Source organism: Penicillium canescens (genome assembly GCF_028828765.1).
Source record: "Penicillium canescens strain IBT 15451 chromosome Unknown utg000003l_segment0_segment0, whole genome shotgun sequence".
NCBI classification, from domain to species: Eukaryota; Fungi; Ascomycota; class Eurotiomycetes; order Eurotiales; family Aspergillaceae; genus Penicillium; species Penicillium canescens.
In genome coordinates this window covers 574,910-587,731 of record NW_026703965.1, presented here as the reverse complement: position 1 = coordinate 587,731, position 12,822 = coordinate 574,910, and the positions used below count along the sequence as shown (strand labels likewise).

At 51.8% G+C, this 12,822-nt stretch overlaps 5 protein-coding genes across 5 annotated transcripts; 3 read left to right on the top strand and 2 right to left on the bottom strand.

The window, feature by feature from the left end:
- Positions 1 to 639: 639 nt before the first annotated feature.
- On the top strand, positions 640 to 2,426 carry N7446_003688 (deoxyribodipyrimidine photo-lyase PHR1; the record flags this gene model as incomplete). The annotated part of the gene is made up of 2 exons (XM_058512437.1): positions 640 to 1,835; positions 1,883 to 2,426. 2 exons carry the CDS (start codon positions 640 to 642, stop codon positions 2,424 to 2,426), a joined length of 1,740 nt encoding a protein of 579 aa, XP_058373766.1.
- A 202-nt stretch (positions 2,427 to 2,628) lies between these two features.
- Positions 2,629 to 5,164, top strand: N7446_003687 (uncharacterized protein; the record flags this gene model as incomplete). The annotated part of the gene is made up of 2 exons (XM_058512436.1): positions 2,629 to 3,878; positions 3,928 to 5,164. 2 exons carry the CDS (start codon positions 2,629 to 2,631, stop codon positions 5,162 to 5,164), a joined length of 2,487 nt encoding a protein of 828 aa, XP_058373765.1.
- Positions 5,165 to 6,115: 951 nt separating this feature from the next.
- On the top strand, positions 6,116 to 7,112 carry N7446_003686 (uncharacterized protein; the record flags this gene model as incomplete). Its single annotated transcript, XM_058512435.1, has 2 exons — positions 6,116 to 6,375; positions 6,533 to 7,112. 2 exons carry the CDS (start codon positions 6,116 to 6,118, stop codon positions 7,110 to 7,112), a joined length of 840 nt encoding a protein of 279 aa, XP_058373764.1.
- Positions 7,113 to 7,690: 578 nt separating this feature from the next.
- Positions 7,691 to 9,211, bottom strand: N7446_003685 (uncharacterized protein; the record flags this gene model as incomplete). The annotated part of the gene is made up of 3 exons (XM_058512434.1): positions 7,691 to 8,408; positions 8,460 to 8,544; positions 8,602 to 9,211. The coding sequence occupies 3 exons, from the start codon at positions 9,209 to 9,211 to the stop codon at positions 7,691 to 7,693; spliced, it is 1,413 nt and encodes a 470-aa protein (XP_058373763.1).
- Positions 9,212 to 10,043: 832 nt separating this feature from the next.
- N7446_003684 (non-ribosomal peptide synthetase) lies at positions 10,044 to 12,482 on the bottom strand (the record flags this gene model as incomplete). Its single annotated transcript, XM_058512433.1, has 1 exon — positions 10,044 to 12,482. The coding sequence occupies one exon, from the start codon at positions 12,480 to 12,482 to the stop codon at positions 10,044 to 10,046; it is 2,439 nt and encodes an 812-aa protein (XP_058373762.1).
- Between the last annotated feature and the right edge of the window lie 340 nt (positions 12,483 to 12,822).

Genomic DNA, 12,822 nt, shown 5'->3' with positions numbered 1-12,822 from the left:
CGCACCGTGGATCAACGAAGTTTGCGGGGAGACGCGTTAGGAGATCGTTTATTGGACTTCGATTCTCTTAAGGGTGGCAATTGGTGGATCTGGGATTTGGTCTCGGGATCTTGAATGTTGCCCCTATTGCATTCCGTTGCACTGTTAACCCATTATTCAGTAAGGCGCGTAGGCTGAAGTTCCGGCGCCGTGGTTCCGTCGATCCCCCTTGCTGCAGGGTCTGTTTGGACGGTTCATGCAAGCGGCATTGGGAGCTTCACCGATAGACATTCACCGTAGACATTCACCCTAGGCCTTTACTGGCAGACCATTCTTGCAGGTACATCACCGAATTGAAAGTCGACGGCTGCGCTGACGGGAGTTGTGGAAATGCATGCCCTTATATTATTCATCATGGATGGCCAAAACCGTGATATACACAGATTCAGGGAATTGGCAGGGGAGGAATGCAACCTGGACTGAACATCAAAATGGGCAGAAAGTCCAGACCGCGATCGCGCCCTGACGTCACCCGATCTCGATCTCGATCTAGATCTGAACAAGTCCCCTGTTCAATTCCCCCTTGAACTTCTCTCCTTCATGTTCTTAGCTTGTCGTCCATGTCGTCCGATTGTTCCTCAATTCACGCGTTATCTTACCATGCCACCAAAGCGAAAGACCACGGCCGAGCCCAATAGCTCGCACGCCCCCAAGAAAAGCAAGCCCGATCTGCACCAACCGCATCCAAACGCGAAGCAAACCGAGGACTTCGGCATTGTTCTACGCCAGTTCTATCCCCCAGAGATGAGCAATGAGCGATGCCAAGCATACATAGATGGAGAGCTGGAACGTCCCATTGAAACGTTGCAGAAAGCCTGCCAGGAAACCGCGGACAAGCGCCGGTCAATTCAACCTGGCAGCGCAGTTGTCCATTGGTTCAAGAGCGATCTGCGACTTCATGATAATAGAGCCTTGCACGCGGCATACCAGACTGCCAAAAACCATGGTATCCCGTTGATCGGACTCTATATTGCCTCGCCCGAGGACTGGTCTGCTCATTTGACCAGTCCTCCTCGAGTGGACTTCACCCTGCGCATCCTGAAAAGGCTCCAACAGGACCTAGGCGAGTTAGATATCCCGCTGTATATGGAAACACAGGAGAAGCGAAAGGCAATTCCGAAGCGCATCGTGGAATTGTGCCAGAATTGGGGCGCCAAGCACCTTTATGCGAACATCGAGTATGAAGTGGACGAGCTCCGCCGTGAGGCCAAGTTGGTCCGCTTATGTGCGGAGAACGATGTTAGTTTCGCTCCGACCCATGACACCTGTGTCGTCACTCCCGGTGCGCTGGCGAGTCAACAAGGGAAACAATATGCGGTGTATACGCCATGGTATCGCTCCTGGTTGGCGTTCTTAAAGGAGAACCCTGACTACCTCGAAGCATCTGAGGAGCCTGGCTCGAACCCTGGAAACGCACGCAAAGACTTCAAGGATTTGTTTGGCAGCGAGGTGCCCGCCACGCCGAAAAACAAAGAGTTGTCTGATGCCGATAAAAAGCGCTTTGAGGAGCTTTACCCCGCAGGAGAACATGAAGCTCTCCAACGACTGGATAAGTTCCTGGAAGAGAAGGGGGAAAAGTATGAGGAGATGCGGAGTATCGTAGCTGGCGAACATACTTCCGTCCTCAGTCCGTACTTTGCGTCGGGCGCTTTGAGTGCCAGAACTGCTGTTATCACAGCCAAGAGAGCCAACAAGAACCACCTCGACCGATATGATCCGGGCTACATGACTTGGATTAGTGAAGTAGCCTGGCGCGACTTTTACAAACACGTTTTGGCAAACTGGCCATTCATCTGGTACGTAATATGTGCCGACAATAACGGCTTGCGCTAACCATTCCCAGTATGAACAAGTGTTTCAAGCCCGAGCATACCAATATCGAATGGGAATACGACCAAGACCTCTTCCAAGCCTGGTGCGACGGAAAGACCGGATACCCGATCGTCGATGCAGCAATGCGACAACTTCGTCACTCGGCCTGGATGCACAACCGTACGCGGATGGTGGTCTCGTCCTTCCTTACCAAGGATCTAATGCTGGACTGGCGCCGTGGCGAGCGACACTTTATGGAGAATCTGATCGATGGAGACTTCGCTTCCAACCACGGGGGCTGGGGCTTCGGATCCAGCACGGGCGTTGACCCGCAGCCCTATTTCCGCATCTTCAACCCGCTGCGCCAGAGCGAGCGCTTCGATCCTGAGGGCGAGTACATCCGCCATTGGGTGCCGGAGCTGCGCGATGTGTCCAACAAAGCCATCCATGAACCTTACGCACGCGGGGCTGCGGCTATTGCGCAAAAGAATGGGTATCCTAAGCCGATCGTGGACCATGCCAAAAGTCGTGATCGGGCGCTAGAGCGGTTTAAGAGTGCTCTTCAGAAGAGCTGAGCGAGCTAAAGAGTTAGACGAACAACTAAGAAAGACTTGTAATTGTAACGAAATAAAAGGAAATTTTGGCCGAGTTGGAGATTTGCGGGTGAGACATTAGCGTCTTTTCCCCGCAACGTTTTCTTTGAACCTTGACCTCTACATACACCGAACACATACTATACACACATACACAGCCCTTGCCTGCCAATGACGTCCTGAAATGGATTCCCAAGGGGATCAGCCGTCCACGGCCCCCGCCTCGGTCGAACTCTCGAACGGCAAGCGACGATGGCGCCGGAACAGAGTGGCCTGCGACTCTTGCCACACCCGCCGAGTACGATGCGACCGAGCCTTTCCCTGCTCGCGCTGTCTCCGCAGTGACATCCATTGTGAATTTACACGCGAGCGACGCAAACGAGGTCGCATCGCTCGATCCAAGGCAAACATGACTATGAATAACGGGACCGGGGCGAGCGAGGCGGGTCGCAGTCGCACGGAAGCGAAGCAGTTGAATGGAAATGGTGACCACCCAATGTCGGAACAAGCTATGTCGCCATTGGATAATAGTTCGCCTACCTCGACCTTTCAACAGCGCTCGCCGGCCACAAACGAGATTAGCGGGATGTCTGCTCCCAGCGTTGAAGGGCGTCGCTCTGTAGTTGACGGAGCACGACCGCAGCGGCCGGCGCCTGCTGCGAATGTGACGGAGGAATGGCTCTCTGCGGCGCATCTTTCTCCTGATTCCTATGATGTCTTAGGGGGTGCAGCTGCGGGTGCTGGGGAACCGCCTTTGCCTCGGCTTATGGATATTTGGAATCCGGTTGATTTGGCTGGCCATCGAGTGAGCCAGCGACCGCCGCCTATACCCTCTGTGTCGGGTGGGAATCACTCGGCGCACAGTCAGCCGTCATCTTCGCGGCCGCCGTTGAAGTATCCTGTGTTGGAACCTCTTATGCCTTATCTCGAGTCGAATCTGCCGCGTCGACTTGTTTGCGATTTGCTCGAGCTCTATTTTACTAGCGCTTTCTCAACTCATATGCACCCTGTGTGCCATCATATTCACTGCTTCGTGCTTCGGAAGGCATCTTTTCTTAGCGCAGACCGTCCCAGGCCTAGTAGCCCTGCGCTATTGGCTAGTATGCTCTGGGTTGCTGCTGTGGATGACCGGGCTTTCTCATTGTCTATATCGCCTTTACAACGTCGGAAGATATGTCAATTCTTGTGTGCATTGATTATTCGATTGCTTCGACCTTTGATTCACGTTGCTTTCAAGGATCAGGAGGCGTCCCCTCCGGAGAATGTCAATGCTCCCCAGGACTTTTCAGCTGCCGCAGCTTACCACCCATTCGAAGGAGTCGGTGATGATAAAGGACTGGTTGGTCCTGCTGGTTCTCTGGACGATGTCATTACCTACATTCACGTTGCCTCTATTATTTCATCCAGCGAGCAAAAAGCTGCAAGTATGAGATGGTATGTACCTGGTCCTCAATCCCTGTTCATGTTGCTAATTCGAGACTAGGTGGCATGCGGCCTTTACATTAGCCCGAGAACTTAAATTGAACCAGGAGATGGAAGTCCGGTCTAATGTTGACTGTCTGACTGACGGTTCAAGTCCGTCTTTTGGCTACCCGCTGGGAGGGTGGCCTGGCTCACCGGGTGGCATGGCCTTCCACTCAAATCCCTCGCGACCGAGCTTGAATTGCGTATGCGATCAAAGTCATGATCCCCACAGTAGTCCTATCACGGAAGAGCATCGTGAAGAGCGGCGCAGGACATGGTGGTTGCTATATATTATGGATCGCCATCTCGCGTTGTGCTACAATCGCCCACTTGCCCTCCTCGATGCTGAAAGCGAGGACCTACTGCTTCCACTCGATGAAAATGCGTGGCAGGCTGGAATAATCCACACGAACAGTCCTCGTCCCGATGGCCCCCAATGCCTCCGGTCTGGCGATCAGAACAAACGGCGGGTCTTCCCAAACTTTGTCTGCCACGACCACTCCATTCTTGGCTTTTTCCTCCCTCTCATGACGATCACCGGTGAATTGATTGACCTCAACCAAGCCCGAAACCATCCTACACTTGGTGTCCGACTTCAAGGCAAAGAAGCGTGGGATGTCCACGTTGCCGAGGTTCTACGCCAGCTGGAAATCTACAAATCCAGCCTGACCACTTTTGCAGCGGCAGACCCTGAAGCTTCATTGTCAGACCAGCCAGTCGACGCGCAAATGTCTCAGGCCTATTCTTGGCACACTCAAACCGTGATCGCCTACTCGTCCTACCTCGTCCACGTTCTCCATATCCTACTAGTCGGCAAGTGGGATCCTGTCTCACTGATCGAAGACAAAGATTTCTGGACATCATCACCAGCCTTCGCATCCACAATTTCCCACGCGCTAGAAGCCGCCGACTCGGTGCAACAAATCCTCCGCTTTGACCCAGACATCAGTTTCATGCCCTATTTCTTCGGCATTCAACTCCTACAAGGAAGCTTCCTCCTCCTACTAATCGTCGAGCGCCTCCAAAAAGAAGCCGGCGAAGGCATCCTCAACGCCTGCGAAACAATGATCCGAGCCACAGAATCCTGCGTGGTAACCCTAAACACAGAATACCAACGCAGCTTTCGGCAAGTGATGCGCAGCGCAGTCGCACAGGCCCGAGGCCGCCCGGTAAACCCGAGTGAGATTCGGCACCGCCGCAAAGCAGTCCTCGCCCTGTACCGCTGGACACGCAAGGGTACCGGATTAGCCCTCTAATCCGTTGCAACTGTAACCCCCGCTGTGACCTTGTCTTGGTTCCTGTCGATCTTCCCGCTACTGTGGCACTCGCACCGCTGCTCCTGCGGGTCCCTCAATCCCCAGGAACTCATTTCATCTCTCCTCCGGATCTCCGCATTTCTTCACCCCCTTTCGGTTCTGTCTATACATAGCTCTACTAGTTTCGGTGCGGCGTTTTGTGATCGGGCCGGGATGGTGTCTTTTTTTGTTCTATGTATCATGGCTATTGTGTACATATCTGCTCGTATCAGTATATAATCTATTTTACCTTCGGTTCATTTCGTTGTCTCGGGTCGAAGTCTCAGGGGCGCGTGTTGTAATTGCTCGCTTGGCCACGCTTGCAAGGATATATACATCTCCCCACGAACTAAGTTTTCCTTCTATATTAACCACGCCACGTGAAACATGAAAGGTATTGGACCCATTCCTCCGGACAACAAAGTTCTTCTATTGAAGCGAGCCCTTATTTAGCCGAAAGGCGGGGGACCGTAGGAATACACCGATTGGTCTCTTCACTTCTGTTCGGACCGACAGCACAGACCTCACTGTAAAAATCCGGGGAAAAAGTGTCGGTTAAATGTTGAAATTTGAAGCTAAACCTTTTCATCGAGATCATGCGGTGTTTTTTTGCCTCTTTGGTATTTTGCCGATATGCAAGGAGCTCTTCGCTTCGCGTTCTCCAGGTTTCTTCTCCGCTTGTTCCTTTTTTTAAATATCCTATGCTAGAATAAATAAACCATGGCCCCGACTTTGCGGGGAATAGTTTTCGTTGGATTTCATGTTCTTCGAGCTTTGCATTGGACATCTACAACGCGCAATACCTTCACTGTTGACAAGAACCATTTCTACACTTCTTGCGCCCATCGCATGCGCTGAACATCTTAGCCATTCCTGCTTTTAGTCCTGCCGGCAAATCCACACTCCTACATAATGACCGAAGCGACACATTTCGATATGCCTACCTGGCCGATGGAGAACCTCCTCGATCAGCAAACAATGGCATCGCAAGATCTAAGTCCACACCCATTCATCGCCAGCGACTTCCCGTTCGCAATGCAAGAAGACCTAGACCCGACCTGGTCTGAACAGTTCAACTGGAACCAATACACACCCAAAACCAATACGTTCCAGCCATACCCACAACTATGGTATGAAGCCGGTCTAGTGAGACAACACAGTGTGGACTCAAGGTAAATAAAACTCCTCACAACCTACAAGCCAAGAAATAGAAAAAGGGAAGGAAAAAAAAAAAAAAAAAAAAAAAAGAGTACCGAGGCACAAACCGAAGGACAATAAGAAAAAAAGCAGGGAAAAAACAAACAATGAAAGGCGACTAACATCTGCAAGCCCAACTAGTAACCCCCTACACCTCCAGCCACTCCGAACAGCCCAACCAAACGCAAGTCCCGAAAATCCCCCGATCCAACTCCGCGACACCCTCGCAACAGAACGCGCCCTCTTCATGACTCCCTCCCCGAACCCCATGGCCTATCCGTTCCCGGCTTCGCCGAGTTCGGATCCTTGTCTGTCGCCTGACTCCAGTCATGCTTCAACTTGGGAGGAGGGCGACCGGGAACGGGACGAGGGGCTACACATTAGTACCTTTGCTGTGGATTTGAATACTCACGGCCAAGGCCAAGACCATGCCCAGAGTCAGTGCCAGACGCAGGCTCATACATCTCCACGTCGATACTCTGAATACTCCACACACAGAGTCGATGAAGAGGAAGCGCTTACACCGCTGGAAATGCCAGATGGGAGTACGCGCTTCACGTCTAATTGGTTGCCTGTTGATCCTGATGCGGGGTTTACTATTGGTTTGTCTGGGGTTCCGGGGTTTGGGGATGAGATGCACTTTGGTGATATGAAAGATGCGTTCTTTGCTTCGGACCCTGCTGTTGCTTCAGCTTGGGGGTATGATGGATGAATGAATGGGTTAAGAATTTGTTCGCGAGATGCGAATTCGTTAGTTGCATACACCCTTTGGCTATCAGGGGCGCATTTGGATGCGGCCATCATTGAATCGAGAGCGTCAGTGTGTGGCGAAAACAAAAGGACCCGCGCTGTGCATGGATACCTGCTCGGGGCGTTCACGTACTGTCAAAAATACGGAGCCCCAGAAGAGGTTCTATTTGGACTTCGGAAAAGCCGAGTCGGAACAAGGGGACACACCCCGAGAGCCCGAGAGCCCGAGAGCCCGAGATATGGAGCCTCGGCCCTACCTCAGGGCACGAGCTAAGAATGTGCTGAACTGGTGGATGTCTGTCTATATGGGAAGATGGAAAAAGATTGGAGAGCAGGCTATTCGCCTCAAAGAGACAGACATTTCTACCCGCAACAACATATAGTTCAAGAATAAATACAAAATTAGCAAGACAGCGTTTTCACATAAACCTGTCAAGCTTATACAAGAAGTGAAAAGAAGTACACGTAGTGACATATAGAATCCGAGTCCATAACCAAGGTTGAAATCCTCACCCCATGATTTAGTTCAGTGGTGTGCATTTAGAACCAACCGAAAGGGAAACCACCGGAAGAGCCCTCACCCTTACCCTTACCCCCAAAGGGGGTACCCTGAGGAGTCTCAGTAGGGAAAGCAGTAGGGAAAGCAGTAGGGAAGCCAGTAGGGAAGCCAGTAGGGAAGGAGGAAGGAGTAGGCTTAACACCAACAGTTCTCCAGCTCCAAGTAGGCTTAGGACCGGCAGGCGAAGCACCAGGACCAGCAGAGGAAAGCACAGGGGCAATCTGACCCCGGAACTGGCGTTTCGAGTTCGACGAGCTGAGCTTACCAACACCAGCATTGGACAGAACGGATGACCGGACGCGGCTAGCAGCTAGGACGTTGACGCTGGATTCACCCTTGGGCATGGCGCTCAGGACGGACTCATCGCTAGCGGAAAGGGTGCCGGATTGGACAAGGGAGTTTGGTGCGCAGTCGCGGCCGAGCTTGGATTTGCAGGTTGCGGCTGAGCTGGAGCTCACGGCGAAGGTTGCGCCTGGCGAGCTGTCCTCTAGCATGGGGGTCTTGACTTGGTGGAAGACGTTGCCTTCGATTAGAGCGTTGGTGCTTTCACCGATGTCGAAGGCGTGGCCGGTGTTGTTGAACCAGTAGTTGTTGTAGGCATGCCAGAAGCTGTTGAATTCAAGCTTGGGGGAGCGGCCGGAAGTGTGGTGGATGTAGTTTCCGGTGAATGTTACTTGGTCGTCTTTGCCGTATCCGAGGCTGGGGTGGGTTAGTTTGTGTTGATGTTTGTTTGTGGATGTGATTGCTTACACTGTCCAGTAATGGTGGCCGTCGCAGGAGGAGGACCAGCTGGTCTGGCCGTCAAATTCAGAGTTGGAGATGGTGACCGCACCGCCTGGGTTTTGGTAAGTATGGGTCTATGCAGAGAGGATGAAGGAATACGTATACTTACTAGGCTCATAACCAGAGACGAACATCTGACGACCAACGAGGTTGACCTTGACGTGATCAATCCAGATGTTGTTGGTACCATCGAGAGTAATGGCATCACCACCCCAGATGAACTGAGGGTTCAACTCGGTGATGTGAATGTTCTGAATGATAACATTGCTAACACCGGTCAAGCGGAGACCCTTACCACGAATGACACCATTACTGCCAACACCGACAATAGACTTGTTCGAGGCAACATTGATACCCTCAATGCCAGCCTTATCGTAAGTACAAGTGGTAGTCGGGTAGCTGCCACACCAGTCGGAGTTATCGATGGCATTCTGGCCAGCGCTGCCGCAGGTGTTGGATTCGGGGATACAGCACTTGCAGTCGGTGCACTTGCCCTCCGTGCCGAGGTAGTTGAACTCCTTGTCGATGAGGATGGTACGCGGGGTGCTGTCGGTCAACCACTTGGTCAACTCGGTGGTATCGCTAGGCGCAGCGGCGACCGCACTGCCGCCGCCAGTTGTGCCTGATGCGAAGCCGATTGCGGTGCCTGACACACCGGCGGCTTGGGCGTGGGCGCCCAAGAGGGCGACCGCTGCCACGAGGGATTTGAGGAGGGACATTGTTTGCTGGGATTTGTCCAGAAGGGAATGCAAAAGAAAAGAACGACTGGACCAGCAGTACGTTAAGGAATGGAATCAAAGGAATGAATGAACGAGGGGAGGAAGAGAAAGAATTGCCCTGATGAAGACATGACGAACATGCGAAAGCTGCTTTATATCTTAGAAGTGTACGGAGTAGGCTGCACTGTTGGGAAGTCTACAGGGAGCAGCCGCGTAGGTGGGCTTAGCCTGTTTGAACTTGAGTAGACTAGAGCCTTGATCAATGCCTTTAAAAGTAAGCTCCGAGTTGCAAGTGTCAGTTGTCTCTGACCGTCGCAAGGATCGTCAGGTGGCCTTCCAGTTCCTGAATAGACCCACCGTTGGTGTTTCAGACGGCTCTAACTGGGGGTTTTCTCAATGGACGACTGTAGTTCACGCACGAGTTTCGTCGATCGCAAAGGTTGGCGAAACTCGACTGTGTTGTGGTTATTAATCGCCGCGAGAACAGCCAAAATGGAAGGCAGACGCACTTGGCCTCCGTTCCGATATAGAAGTGTAGAACGTCCGAAGATGCCCCGAACCCCCATGAAACAGGGGCTGTCGGCGAAGAAACCCGTTTCAGGTTAACAATTTCTTCGAGTTATCAGATATCCAACTCCACAACGGCTCGCAGTGATAAACTCGACACATGAGAATGACGATCGACGAAATAAACAACAATTTAAAGGCCGATTCTTACCCCATAACTGCAAACTACCTTAATCTCAGCCCGTGTCTTAATATTAAAGTGCGAATATATTAAACAATCAACCCATATCCCCACTAAGTCGATCTGTATCCTCCAAAGAACATCCTATTCCCAATCCGGCCAGGCAGTGATATCCCTCAACTCCTCTCGATGCTCCATGTAATACGCCTGTCCCAGCATGTGTAGTTTACGTCGATCCGTCTTGTTCGACTTTGTGCGTGGCACGCGATCAATCAGGAAATACAAACTGGGGACATAATAGGTTGGCAGGTTCTCGCTGACAGCATCACTGAGTGACCGGGTCATAGTGTGCACTGCGTGCCTGCCACTAATCGGTCGGAATTGTATCTCCTCGACAGACCCACTCTCTAGATTCATTGGATTGCTTGTAAGGTACAGATAGACCACGAGTGTTGGATCCCCTAGGCCATCAGCCACACCGAGGACATCGACAATGGCTGCGTCGCCTGTCATCAGGTTGCGGCGGAGTACATACTCCACCTGCTCGGCTTCGACCCGTGCCCCATCGAGTTTCAGCATGCTGTCCTTGCGGCCGATTAGTTCAAGGGTTTCGTCGTGGTTCCAGCGACCTAGGTCCCCGGAGCGGTAGAGTCGATGGTTAGGTCTATCCGGGTGAAGCTGTGCCATCCAGGCTGGTGCTGTTGATAGGAAGTTCTCGGGCTTTCCGGAGACATGGTCCAAATACCCTTGCGATAGATGTGGTCCTTCAACTAGGAGTTCTCCTACTGCCCCGACAGGCATCAGTTGTTCGGGATTATCAGGGCTAACAATCCAGATTGCGCCGGTCGCAGGACGACCGACTACTGCACCACGGCCTATCTGGAGGTTGCGGTTATAGGCACACAGAGATGCGATCTCTCCCATACCGTATTGGTTGACGACCTGCACGCGGTGTAGCCATTTGGACAACACGGCGTCTGAGACCGGCTCGCCGCCGATACACATCATCTTCAGTGTAGGGACACGGTCTGGGTCGATGTCGATGGCGACTGAGGGTGTTACGAACATGATGTTGGCTTGCAGTTCGTTGATATCGTTCATGAGGGCATCCATTGTAAGTGAGACTGTTGGCACACAGCAACACCCTCCGGCCATGAGCGGTGCCAGAAAGTCGTTATTGCTGATGTCAAAGGCGTAGGCATCAAATTGGAACATCCGGCTGTGCGGCCCCATATCCATAACGCGAAGGTAATCTGTCAGGGCAGAGGCATAGCTGCGATGTTCTTGTACGATGGCTTTAGGGTTGCCTGTGCTGCCTGATGTGAATAGAACAACACATGGATCGGTTGGCGTGACATCTGAAGCGGGGGGTCCATATACCATTGGGAGTGTCGAAAGTGAACCCTCGCTCACTTCGAACACTGTTTCAACCCTGCTGAAAAACCTGTCTTTATACCCGGCGGAGGTCAACATGATCTTGATCCGGGTGCGTTCCAGAACGGAGTTGAGGTATGTTGGCGGATCACTTCCATCCACACAGACATAAGCACCACCGGCCATGAGGACAGCGAGGCGAGCTACAACAGCCCATGTAGATTTGTAGAAGGCACAAGAGACGAAGACACTTGGTCCTACGCCTTCACCGACAAGCCAATGAGCCAGGCGACAAGTCTTCTCTTTGAGTTCTCGGTATGTAAGATTGCCATCCCAGGAACATACAGCTTGGGCGTCAGGGGTTATCTGGACATGTCGGAAACAGAGATCATGTAGAAGGGCATCCTGGGGAGGTGCAAGTGTGCCGGTGAACCCGGCAATCAGGACCCGGTCTTGTGATGAGGATAGCTCGAGACTGCCAATGGTCTGCGCTGGTGAGCCCTCCATCGATGATAGTGCTTGGTTAAAGCTATGCAGAAGACTCGTCACGAGTTGTAGATCGATGTCAGTGTCGCCCAGGTCCAGTCGAGCATGTAACTTGTCATCTGGACTGTGGCATATGCAAAGAAATAGTCCCGATAAAACTGAGTCTGATTGAGGAGATTCAATTGGTATAGGATAGCATGTTTCACCGCGGTCCTTGCAGCTTTCATTTGAAGGCTGCCTCTCGTAGACAATTGTCAGGTTGAAGCCACCCTCCTTTCCATTGATTCCAGATATTCCATTTGCTACCACAGTTGTATTTCTCAAAGATGCCAACATTTCGACCGACTGAGCAAATAGATCTTGAACGGCATCATGGGAATCTATGTAGATTTGGACGGTCTGTCCGGAAAAGGCGTGAGCTGCCTCGCCAACATAGCATCGACCCTTGTGGTACTGCTCGCCAATGTAAAGTGTTGTCGTGTAGGCAAATGGTCGGATTGTTGCGGTCCAGGCCAATTGGAGGATTCGCTGGAGGAGAATATCTGGGTGTTCCGCATGAGCAGAAAAGGGTGGATATAGCACATCAACGAGGTATAAAAGTCGCCAAGGACGACTAGTGAGAGTCAGGTCAACACTTGGCATTGGAGTCCCATTAGACAAAGTCTTGAAGGTCGTAGTTGAGTGAGAGTCATCAGATATTGATTCTAAAAGAGGAGGAGTCATGTTGAATATATTCAGTAAAATGAGTAGCAGCAAGTACGGATCTAAACAAGTAACCCCAGTCGAGTATTGGGACAATCAGACTTAAATGAACACAACTGAGTATAGCGGATTGTCTTGTATAGTCTCACGGTCATTGTGAACACGTCTCTTGGCACCGGCGATCTCTTTGTTGAACAAAGCGAGCAGTCAATAAGACCTCGTTATTCAGGCGACCGCCATCTGTTGGACAAGCTCTCCAGTAGTACAGCGTCGTTGCAACCATGTATCCTATCATTATTTCGTATCTGCTTGGCGGAGTGTTTGCTCTGTGATGGACGGTTGCATTTGCAAATGGGCTGGC